The sequence below is a fragment of the Nerophis ophidion genome, linkage group LG09 (genome assembly GCF_033978795.1).
Source record: "Nerophis ophidion isolate RoL-2023_Sa linkage group LG09, RoL_Noph_v1.0, whole genome shotgun sequence".
NCBI lineage: Eukaryota > Metazoa > Chordata > Actinopteri > Syngnathiformes > Syngnathidae > Nerophis > Nerophis ophidion.
In genome coordinates, this window is record NC_084619.1 from 60,872,123 (window position 1) to 60,885,058 (window position 12,936).

The following is a 12,936-nucleotide window of genomic DNA, read 5'->3' on the forward strand; positions in this document are numbered from 1 at the left end:
CTGATGTTGATTTTATCATTGAATTTTGGACATTTTTCAACAAATATTCTACAACAAAAAATACAATGTTGAAACAACATGCTTTTCGACGTTTAATCAATGTTGGGTTCTGACGTTGAATTTTGGTCATTTCCCAACCAATATTCTACAACATAAATACAACGTTGCAACAACATAGTTTTTGACAAACGTTGGGGCTGATATTAATGTGATCATTGAATTTTGGTCATTTTTCAACCAGTATTCTACAACACAAATACTTTCAAACAACATGCTTTTTGACGTGTATTCCAATGTTGGGTTCTGAGGTTGAATTGACTATGGAATTTTGGTTATTTCCCAACCAATATTCTACAACACAAATACAATGTTGAAACAACATGCTTTTTGACAAAAGTCAGGTCTGATGTTGATTTCATCATTGAATTTTGGTCATTTTCCAACCAATATTCCACAACACAAATAAAATGATGAAACAACATGCTTTTTGACGTTTAATCAATGTTGGGTTCTGACGTTTATTAGACCATTGAATTCTGGTCATTTCCGAACCAATATTCTACAACACAAATACAACGTTGAAACAACGTACCTTTTGACAAACGTCAGGTCTGATGTTGATTTTATCATTGAATTTTGGACATTTTTCAACAAATATTCTACAACAAAAAATACAATGTTGAAACAACATGCTTTTCGACGTTTAATCAATGTTGGGTTCTGACGTTGAATTTTGGTCATTTCCCAACCAATATTCTACAACATAAATACAACGTTGCAACAACATAGTTTTTGACAAACGTTGGGGCTGATATTAATGTGATCATTGAATTTTGGTCATTTTTCAACCAGTATTCTACAACACAAATACTTTCAAACAACATGCTTTTTGACGTGTATTCCAATGTTGGGTTCTGAGGTTGAATTGACTATGGAATTTTGGTTATTTCCCAACCAATATTCTACAACACAAATACAATGTTGAAACAACATGCTTTTTGACAAAAGTCAGGTCTGATGTTGATTTCATCATTGAATTTTGGTCATTTTCCAACCAATATTCCACAACACAAATAAAATGATGAAACAACATGCTTTTTGACGTTTAATCAATGTTGGGTTCTGACGTTGAATTTTGGTAATTTCCCAACCAATATTCTGCAACACAAATACAACATTGCAACAACATAGTTTTTGACAAACGTTGGGTCTGATATTGATTTGATCATTGAATTTTGGTCATTTTTCAACCAATATTCTACAACACAAATACTTTCAAACATGCTTTTTGACGTTTAATCAATGTTGGGTTCTGACGTTGAATTTTGGTCATTTCCGAACCGATATTCTACAAGACAAATACAACGTTGAAACAACATACTTTTTGATTTGATCATTTAATTTTGGTATTTTTTTCAATCAATATTCTACAACGTTGAAACAACATGCTTTTTGACGTTTAATCCATGTTGGGTTCTGACGTTGATTGGACCATTAAATTCTGGTCATTTCCGAACCAATATTCTACAACACAAATACAACGTTGAAACAAGTGAAATGAAGTGAATTATATTTATACAGCGCTTTTTCTCTTAGTGACTCAAAGCGCTATACATAGTGAAACCCATTATGTAAGTTACATTTAAACCAGTGTGGGTGGCACTGGGCGCACGTGGGTAATGTGTCTTGCCCAAGGACACAACGGCAGTGACTAGGATGGCGGAAGCGGGAATCGAACCTGCAACCCTCAAGTTGCTGTCACGGCCACTCTACCAACCGAGCTATACCGCCGAAACAACATACCTTTTGACAAACGTCAGGTCTGATGTTGATTTCATCATTGAATTTTGGACATTTTTCAACAAATATTCTACAACAAAAAATACAATGTTGAAACAACATGCTTTTCGACGTTTAATCAATGTTGGGTTCTGACGTTGAATTTTGGTCATTTCCCAACCAATATTCTACAACATAAATACAACGTTGCCACAACATAGTTTTTGACAAACGTTGGGGCTGATATTAATGTGATCATTGAATTTTGGTCATTTTTCAACCAATATTCTACAACACAAATACTTTCAAACAACATGCTTTTTGACGTGTATTCCAATGTTGGGTTCTGACATTGAATTGACCATGGAATTTTGGTCATTTCCCAACCAATATTCTACAACACAAATACAACGTTGAAACAACATGCTTTTTGACAAAAGTCAGGTCTGATGTTGATTTCATCATTGAATTTTGGTCATTTTTCAACCAATATTCCACAACACAAATACAATGATGAAACAACATGCTTTTTGACGTTTAATCAATGTTGGGTTCTGACGTTGAATTTTGGTAATTTCCCAACCAATATTCTGCAACACAAATACAATGTTGCAACAACAGTTTTTGACAAACGTTGGGTCTGATATTGATTTGATCATTGAGTTCTGGTCATTTTTTCAACCAATATTCTACAACACAAATACTTTCAAACAACATGCTTTTTGACGTGTATTCCAATGTTGGGTTCTGACATTGAATTGACCATGGAATTTTGGTCATTTCCCAACCAATATTCTACAACACAAATACAACGTTGAAACAACATGCTTTTTGACAAAAGTCAGGTCTGATGTTGATTTCATCATTGAATTTTGGTCATTTTTCAACCAATATTCCACAACACAAATACAATGATGAAACAACATGCTTTTTGACGTTTAATCAATGTTGGGTTCTGACGTTGAATTTTGGTAATTTCCCAACCAATATTCTGCAACACAAATACAATGTTGCAACAACAGTTTTTGACAAACGTTGGGTCTGATATTGATTTGATCATTGAGTTCTGGTCATTTTTTCAACCAATATTCTACAACACAAATACTTTCAAACAACATGCTTTTCGACGTTTACTCAATGTTGGGTTCTGACGTTGAATTTTGGTCATTTCCGAACCGATATTGTACAACACAAATACATCTTTGAAACAACATAGTTTTTGACAAACGTTGGGTCTGATGTTGATTTGATCATTGAGTTTTGGTCATTTTTCAACCAATATTCTACAACGTTGAAACAACATGCTTTTTGACGTTCAATCAATGTTGGGTTCTGAGGTTGATTACACCATTGAATTTAATTCATTTCCCACCCAATATTCTACAACAAATATGACGTCGAAAAAACATGCTTTTTGACAAACGTCGGGCCTGATGTTGATTTGATCAATGAATTTTGGTCATTTTTCAACCAATATTCTACAACACAAATACTTACAAACAACCTGCTTTTTGACGTTTAATCAATGTTAGGTTCTGACGTTGATTAAACCATTGCATTTTGGTAATTTCCCAACTAATATTCTACAACACAAATACAAGATTGGAACAACATACATTTTGACAAACATCGGGTCTGATGTTGATTTGATCACTGAGTTTTGGTCATTTTTCAACCAATATTCTACAACACAAATAGTTTCAAACAACATGCTTTTTGACTTTGAATCAATGTTGGGTTCTGAAGTTGATTCGACTATTGAATTTTGGTAATTTCCCAACCAATATTCTACAACACAAATACAAAGTTAAAACAACATACTTTTTGTTGATTTGATCATTGAAATTTTGTCATTTTTCAACCAATATTCTACACCACAAATACTTTCAAACAACATGCTTTACGACGTTTAATCAATATTGGGTTCCGACGTTGATTTGAGCATAAAATTGTGGTCATTTCCCAACCAATATTCTACAAAACAAATACAACGTTGAAACAATATGCTTTTTGACGACGTTTGTTCAACGTCAGGTTGTGATGTTGATTTGACGTTGAAATTTGGTCATTTCCCAACCAACACCATAGATCCAACGTTAGGCATCAACCTTGTTTCAATTTACAAGTACAACTATTTTGCAGAGTTGCTTAGAAGTCAGTTTTAAAGGACAGTTTTAAACGTATAACCAACATTGTATCAATATCTTGTGTGCCTGCAGTACCCTGACGCTTAAGGATGTAACAATATGAACATTTCATATCATTAACAATATCACGGTTGTCATTATTATCAATTTGTGCTGAAAAAGTACTCCTTCACACTTACTACCAAGTTTTATTAAGTAGCCACACACTTTATTTTCTTGGTAGAAGAGATGTCATGTAATAATTACAGCTGTGAATCTTAGGGGGCCACACGATTTGGTTCGATTCTTGGGGGTAACGATTCTCGATTCAAAATCAATACTTTAATAAGATTGGGTGCCGGTTCTATGGCATTCCTCCATAAAATAGATAAACAGCTGTAATAAATGTCTGTCTTACTTAAAAGAAAACTGCTTTTATTTCATTAAAATTCAACATTTAATGAAGGGAATCTCCACAGAAAATATTGGCATCTACATCAAAAATATGACTTGCCTGGCTGGATGGGACTGATTAAAACAAACAAAAACAAAAAAAAAAGATTTTTGAATTTTTTTTTTAATTGATTAAGAATCCTTACAAATAAGAATTGCCATCCATCCATCCATTTTCTACTGCTTGTCCCTTTTTGGGTCGCAGGAGCCTATCTAAGCTGCATTCGGGCGTAAGGCGGTGTACACCCTGGACAAGTCTCCATCTCATCGCAGGGCCAACACAGATTAAAAGAAAAATGTTTTTTTAATACTAAATCTTAAAAATGAATTCAATCATCTATAACACAATATATTATTTTATTATAGCAAATATAAATAAAAAAATGTTAATTTTGGGAGATTAATGAATAGCAATAATAAAAGTAAAAATATCAAGATCGTATTTAATTACATAAAAATGTGAATTTTACTTAGAGATGAATAAAGTATTTAAAATTATATTTAAGTATATAAAAATGTGGATTTTACTGAGTGATTAATAAAGTATCTCAATCAAATGAGTATTATAATACATATATATTTTAAAATTTAAAAAATTGACACCCCGAGTAATAATATTGTTCTGCTTTAGTCTCTGTAAAAATGTTTATCTTATTTTTATCTTTTTTTCTACTTTTTTTAATGGGGAGAGGAGAGAAAAAAGTTGATCTTCTTCCGTTTTTAATATGTGAAGTGTTTTTTAATGACAAAGGAAAGAAAAACGTGTTGTGCGCGTTACGTCCGGTTTTATGTGTCATCGCGCAAATTCACTTCCTGTTGTCATATTGCTTCGAGTATCGATCGATCTCTCTAAGAGAGCACAGCCTACGGGTTTATCATCCATCCATCCATCCATTTTCTACCGCTCGTCCCTTTTGGAGTCGCGGGGGGTGCTGGAACCTATCTCAGCTACAATCGGGTTGAAGGCGGCGTACACCCTGGACAAGTCGCTACCTCATCACAGGGCCCTTTGTTTTTTTTGTATGTTCAGTATTTTATTTAAGGCCAAACTTGCAATAATAAACATGTTTGATGTACCCGAGGATTTTTTTTTTTGTTAAAATAAAGCCAATAATGCCATTTTTTGTGGTCGCCTTTATTTATAAAAGTACCGAAAAATACTGAAATGTCTCAAAATAATTTTGGTACCGGTACCAAAAAACACTAGTCCCATCAACACATGTACTCAATTAAAAATAATTACTCAGACAGTGATGTGTTTATACAATTTTAGATTGGGGAATGACATTTTTTAATAAGGGAAAGAGGTCCTGTGTGTTGTATTCATGTTAGCTATTAAGCCATTTGACTTCATCAAATCCCGATTTTAGCATCATTTCACTTTTAAACCGGTAGGATGAAGCGTGGGGGTGGTCTTACCGTGGTTGATGATTTTAGCGTATATGGTTACATCCCTACTGCCGGTACACGGACGCTGCATTCAGAGCGGCAATGGCGCATGAGGAGAAGCAGGTAAATATTGTGATGGATTTGGACATTCCCACACTCGCAGTGTACTTATGGAAGTGCACTGGAGCAAGCGCTCCATTTGAGACACAGCCAAGCGCTAACGCCGCTACCAGGCGTGGAGGACAAGACGACAACGAGCGCCATAGACAAACGGAACGTGGAGCGCAAAGTGTGGCGTGGCGGTGGCAGGAGCACTACCTTGGCGGGGGGGCGCCGTGGCTCGTGTTGCGTTTGTGACTTCCTGTCCGTCCGAGAAGATGTGTTAGAAAATGAGCTTTACAGGGGCTGAGGCGGGCGATCGTTACGATATGACGGTGGCCTCCGTCACGATGGCGGGGTCCTCGATGTCCGCTTTGCTCTGCACCATCCTCAGCTCCAACTGGGGCGGACTGGGTCTGCGACCGGGACCGGCGAGTTCTGACGGGGGGGATGGAGGGTCACACCGGGGTGGTTTTAGAGGAAGGGCCAGGGCGCCACCTACAGGTATAAGGAGGCTGGTCCTACCGTGAGCGTACGATATGGTCCTCTGGATGACGTGATGCATCACCGAGAATGTCTTCTCGCACGCCGTCTGGTTGGAGGAAGCGGCGAGAAGTACATCATCATTCGGCACTTCCTCGTTACACAAAAATACATCGACATTAGCAATACAACTTTCAACTATCAGCAGAACAATCACAATTAAAGCTGCAAGCAGCGTTGGTCGGGTCCGCCTTTGGCCGCTGCCAAGCCCTGGTCTAAGTCAGACCTACATAGAAGTTTTTGTTTCATGTCTCTACGACATTCCTAACAGAAGTTACAACCAGTTTTGTCAGGGTTTTTTCCTAGGGGGCGCTAGAGCGCAATTTTGACTTTAGGGGGTTTGGTTTTTTATTAGATGGCAATTTTCGCCTGTCCTGATGTGAGTGTAAAATTTGGTGAGTTTTGAAGCATGGTAAGGGGCTCAAATTACAGATCGGCGTTTCTGGATGTTGTTGATAAATGGCTTTCGCTTTGCATAGTAGAGCTTAAACTTGCACTTTGAATCATTTTAAGGGGGTCAAATTACAGCTCAAAGAGGCAAAAATTACATTTTTTAGGCACCTTTGCCCAGGGGTTCTTTGAAGGCGCGTAAAATCAAAACCGGAGCAGTAAACAAAACTCTGTGAGTAACTTTTAATCAGAAGGGTTCAATCTCTCTCCTGTGCGAGTTTGAAGCCGACACGACAAACGTGCTCAGAGGAGATTATGTTTGAAAAAAGGTGACAGGTTTTTACAAAACTTTTATTTTGAAGGGGTAATTTTTAACTTCCTGTTGCTTTTTGCTGAAGGATGTCAATCATTAAAATGTAGGTCTAATTGAGACCTACATAGAGGTTTATGTTTGTTTCATGTCTTTCCGACATTCCTACCGGAAGTTACAAGTAGTTTTGTCTGTGTTTTCTTCCTAGGGACGGCGTGGCGCAGTGGGAGAGTGGCCGTGCAGAACCCGAGGGTCCCTGGTTCAAATCCCACCTACTACCAACCTCGTCACGTCCGTTGTGTCCTGACCAAGACACTTCACCCTTGCTCCTGATGGGTGCTGGTTAGCGCCTTGCATGGCAGCTCCCTCCATCAGTGTGTGAATGTGTGTGTGAATGGGTAAATGCGGAAGTAGTGTCAAAGCGCTTTGAGTACCCTGAAGGTAGAAAAGCGCTATACAAGTACAACCCATTTATCATTTATTTATTATCTAGGAGCAGTTTTTTCTGTGTTTTATTCAAAAATAGCGCTAGAGCGCAATTTTGAGTTTTGGGGTTTGGTTTTTTTATTAGATCACAATTTCTGCCAGTCCTGATGTGTGTGCCAAGTTTGGTGAGTTTTGAAGCATTTTAAGGGGGTCAAATTACAGCTCAAAGAGGCAAAAATTCCAATTATTTGCGAACTCCTTTGGAGTCCTTTTACAATGGGCCTGGCGGACCCTAAAAAAATACATTTGTTTCTCCACACTGAGCAGCAAAAAACATGCAGCGGCCATTTTGATCTGGCACTCATCGAGGGTGGACGCTCCCCTTTCCTCTCCCTTATCTCTCCTGCTTGCTTCTTTGTTTTGTCTTGTCTTAACTTTCTTGTTGCCTCTTTTTGCACTGCTCTCCAAATCTAAACATCGGAACTATTTAACTGGCCTCAACAAAATTGACAAGATCTTGGGTTTGGGGGAACCTGCTGTCGTGATGAAGCGGTTGTTGCCGGACACACGACGGACTCTTGGGAGAAGAAGGAGGGCCGCGTGCCTGGCGACGTTTTTCTGTTGAGGACGTGAAGATATCCACCTATTCGGAATTATAACAACAGGACATCTGTTGATTGGAGTAAGCGTTGCTGTGGTTTGTCGACAAATTGGAAGTTGATGTCAGTCTTCAAAGTACCCCAAAGCTGCCACAAATAATTGGAGGATGCGGGAAGAACTGTGGATCACATCGGACTGCAGTTTTGAGGACCAGTCATAGACAATTTAGAGTGAAAAGCAAATTTTATTTTCACCCGCATAAAAATCATTCGAACTTGGATTGTTTCCCTGGCTTCGAGACTCTCCTGAAGGACAGCGCAGCGAAGACACAACAAGTTTCCCTGGCTTTGAGACTCTCCTGAAGGACAGCGCAGCGAAGACCCAACAAACCCCTTCTTGTCTCTCATGGACACACACAATATACGCCACACATACACACCCCATCCCCCCCCCAACCCAACGCCCTCGACGCAAATCCCATAGGATTTGGTGGTAGGCCGCCTGAGAGCTGCGACCTTGAACTACCTTCCCTCTGTTGCTAGATTTCTCGAGATGTATGTTGTAATATGTATATGTGCTTTGCTATGGAGGTTTTTTTCCCACTCCAGACTAGGCCCCCTTAGGACCCCAGTCTGGATTGTATTTTTTTTACTCATCCTTCCCCAGCGTTTACCTTTTTCCCATCTTTTACGGGGCGCCTTATGGCGACTCATCCGTGTTCTTGTTCTGTAACCCTGTACACCACGGGTGTCAAACTCAAATACAGAGTGGGCCAAAATTTAAACGGAACAAAACCGCAGGCCAAGGTTGAACAAATTAACCTTTTAATAGGAACCCAAACAAGTTTTGCATTAAATATTAAACAAGCAAGGCTTATATAACTTTAGTGACATGCAAAATCCAGTTTCAAATAATAATAATAATAATTAAAAAAATATCAATGGCATATCAAGTAAAATGTAAATAAAAATTGTATGCCCTTTTTTCTATTTGCAATCTTCTGAGGTAAATATCAATTTTTTTCCTCAGGCTAATAATACATTTGAAAATAAAATAATAATGAATAAACCAAACATTCAAGTCTTGAAGTAGCAAGAGAAAATGCATGAATAAAACGTTAATTATTGGTCAGTTTGCTGGAAGTTTCCCGGAAGAGTTAGTGCTGCAAGGGGTTCTGGGTATTTGTTCTGTTGTGTTACGGTGGGGATGTTCACCCGAAATGTGTCCGTCATTCTTGTTTGGTGTGGGTTCACAGTGTGGCGCATATTCGTAACAGTGCTAAAGTTGTTTATACGGCCACCCTCAGTGTGACCTGGATGGCTGTTGACCAAGTATGCCTTGTGCGTGTGTGTCTGTGTGCATAAAAGCCACAAATATTATGTGACATGCTGTTAGTACGGAGAAAAATCGGACGTGACGACAGGTGTAGAGAACACCAATGTAGTTGTCCGGGTGGAAATGGGTATAAATTCGAGAGAATGGTTGCCCCGGGAGATTTTCGGGAGGGGCACTGAACTTCGGGAGTCTACCGGGAAAATTAGGAGGGTTGGCAAGTATGAGTATTAGCGGTGAATGCGGTGTTACAGCGGCACGGGCCAGCTCTAATGCTAAATTGATATTGCCTCAAGGGCCAAATTAAATTACACGGCGGGCCAGATTTGGCCCGCGGGCCAGAGTTTGACACCCATGCTGTACACTGTTTGTTTGTCTAATCTTGAACAGGTTTGTGCCGAAAACAAAGTTTTGTTGTACTTGTGCATTGACAATAAAGACCTATCCTATCCTATCCTATCTTTCAGTTTTGTAAACATAATGAAGCCAATTCAAAGGATATTCACAATATAAACAAAAAAATGTGTTACAGGGGACAAAGTTTATTATTAGTAGAAGTATGAGCCGCACTTTGAACATTCCTGCTATAAATACTCACTTATAATTGTTACTAATTATTATGAATTAGTGATGATTATTAATTGTGCTCAGTATTAAAGAGTTGTGTTCCCACCTTCAGGTCGTTGGGGTAGTGGTGCGTCCACGCCAGCAGCATGGCAGCAAACAAGTCCCCGGTCCCCACAAAGACGGCGTCCACTTTGGGAACTTCTATCCGAACCCTCTGAGTGGTCCTGCTGCCGTCTGGGCGAACTGCAGCGCAACAGCCGCTTTTATTGGCACGTCAAGGTGGCGGCACGACGCGCAGGTCACATGACACTCACCGTGGCGCTGGCTGCCCAGCGACACCAGGAAGCGGTCTCCCAGCCTGGAGGGCAGGTCGGAGGACGTGATGACCACCGTGTCTGGACCCATGGCGTGCAGCAGGTCCATCACCTGCAACAAAAACCTTTCGTCAGGAGGAACACATGATGGCAGAAATCAAGCATGTCTCAAATGGAAAGCTAGCGTCAGTGCACTTCAGTGAGTACACTGTGTACACTTCAGTGAGTACACTATGGACACTTCAGTGAGTACAAAGTGTACACTTAACTGTGTACACTTAAGTGAGTATAGTGTGTACACTTCAGTGAGTATACTGTGTACACTTCAGTGAGCATACTGTGTACACTTCAGTGGTTATGCTGAGGACACTTCAGTGAGTACACTGTGTACACTTTATTAAGTATACTGTGTACACTTCCATAACTAAACTGTGTACACTTATGTGAGTATAATGTGTACACTTCAGTGAGTATACTGTGTACACTTCAGTGAGTATACTGTGTACACTTCAATGGGTATACTGTGTACACTTCAGTGAGTACACGGTGTACACTTCAGTGAGTACACAGTGTACACTTCAGTGAGTACACGGTGTACACTTCAGTGAGTACACTGTGTACACTTCCATAACTAAACTGTGTACACTTCATTGAGTACACTGTGTACACTTCCATAACTAAACTGTGTACACTTCAGTGAGTACAAGGTTTACACTTCATTGAGTACACTGTGTACACTTCCATAACTAAACTGTGTACACTTCAGTGAGTACCCTGTGTACGCTTCAGTGAGTAAAATCTATACGCTTCAGTAAGTACACTGTCTACACTTCAGTGAGTATACTGTGTACACCCGTGAGTATACTGTGTACACCATTGAGTAGACTGTGTACATTTCAGCGAGTAGACTGTGTACACTTCAGTGAGTATACTGTGTACAATTCAGTGAGTACACTGTGTACACTTCAGTGAGTACTGTGTGTACACCTCAGTGAGTATACTGTGTACACTTCATTAAATAAACTGTGTACACTTGGGTATACTGTGTACACTTCAATGAGCATATTGTGTACACTTCAGTGAGTACACTGTGTACACTCCAGTGAGTACACTGTGTACACTCCAGTGAGTACACTGTGTACACTCCAGTGGATGTAATGTGTACACTTCAGGGATTATACTGGGTACATTCCAATGAGTATACCGTGTAGACTTCAGTGAGTATACTGTCTAAACTTAAATGAATGTACTGCGTACACTTCAATAACTATAATGTGCACACTTCAATAACTAGAATGTGTACACTTCAATAAAGTATACCGCGTACACTTCAACGACTATACTGAGTACACTTAAATAACTATACTGTGTACACTTCAATACATATAATGTGTACACTTTAATAACTATAATTTGTACACTTCAATGTGTAAACTGTGTAACCTCCAATGAGTACATTTCAATAAGTACACTGTGTACCCTTCAATGACTACATTGTGTACACTTCAATGAGTACACTGTGTACACATTAATGAGTATAGTTTGTACACTTTAATGACTATCTTGTATAAACTTTATTGAGTATACTTTGTACACTTTAATGAGAGCACTGTGTTCACTTCAATGAGTATAGTGTGTAAACGTCAATGAGTATACTGTGTACACTTCAATGAGTACACTGTGCACACTGTGTACTAAGTTCCTGAGTATGTGGATGTTGACAGTGTAGTACTTGTCTTGCACTACTCTTATTTCTCATACAGCAGACATTAATGTTTACTTGACATGTTGCTCCTCATGTTAGTCACCATTTTGAGTGCAACATCCTGGTACAAACAGAGTACTGCGTTGTAGTGTACTTCTCAGTATGCACTCCAAAGACTAAGTGCACCCATTGGGAGCCAGCTCACCTCGACCGCGTCTTTCTCTGTGCTGATGTTTTTACCCGTCAGCAGCCTGAAAGAAGTCAACAAGAAAAGCTCTTAAAGGGACATCCCAAACTTCTTGCTGTGTTCTTCAAAACGTCCGCGTTCCACAGGCGCTCCTCGGGCTACCACCTTTTATGGTTACCTACGCACTGCCATGACAACGCTTTAATGAACCCTTTTCCCTTCGAGACGTCTCCTAAGTATGAGGCAGACTCTTCTGACGGCAGTGTGGCAAAGAAAAAGAAAAGTGCGGTCACATGCAGAGGTGATAAAACTCGCAGCTTTTTTCTGCCCCCATGTGGTGGCTCTCTTTTGGGCTTTATTTTAACTATAGGCTATAAGGGTGCACAAAAATATCACATCCGAATTGTGATTCTTATTCATCCCGATTCTAAATTGACTCATTAAAATAATTTTTTTAAAACAAATGTATATTGTGTTTTTGGCGTATACATTTGCCTGAAACACAATCCAATACATTCTTTTTAAACAATTCATTTTAATTCAATTCAAACAATTGATTTTTTTTCTTGTTTAAACAATTTTTTATTATATCTAAAAATAACGATCAATTTGTAAAATTTCGTTTTCAGGCCATCTCCTTGCCAGAAATGTATCATGGATGGATGGATAAGGTCTAAAAAAAGAAATGTTTTATTATTATTTGATTTTTGAAAATT

At 38.9% G+C, this 12,936-nt stretch overlaps 1 protein-coding gene across 1 annotated transcript in view; it reads right to left on the reverse strand.

Annotated features, from left to right (window-relative positions):
• Positions 1-74: 74 nt before the first annotated feature.
• pdxkb (pyridoxal (pyridoxine, vitamin B6) kinase b) overlaps positions 75-12,936 on the reverse strand; it is a 32,157-nt gene continuing 19,295 nt past the window's right edge. Inside the window, exons 7-11 of the mRNA XM_061911380.1 lie at positions 12,239-12,284; positions 10,329-10,440; positions 10,121-10,257; positions 6,372-6,438; positions 75-6,284 (exon numbers count right to left, since the gene is read on the reverse strand). Of these exons, the coding sequence (XP_061767364.1) occupies positions 6,169-6,284; positions 6,372-6,438; positions 10,121-10,257; positions 10,329-10,440; positions 12,239-12,284 (478 nt within the window). The 3' untranslated portion in view covers positions 75-6,168. The remainder of the gene's footprint in view (positions 6,285-6,371; positions 6,439-10,120; positions 10,258-10,328; positions 10,441-12,238; positions 12,285-12,936) is intronic.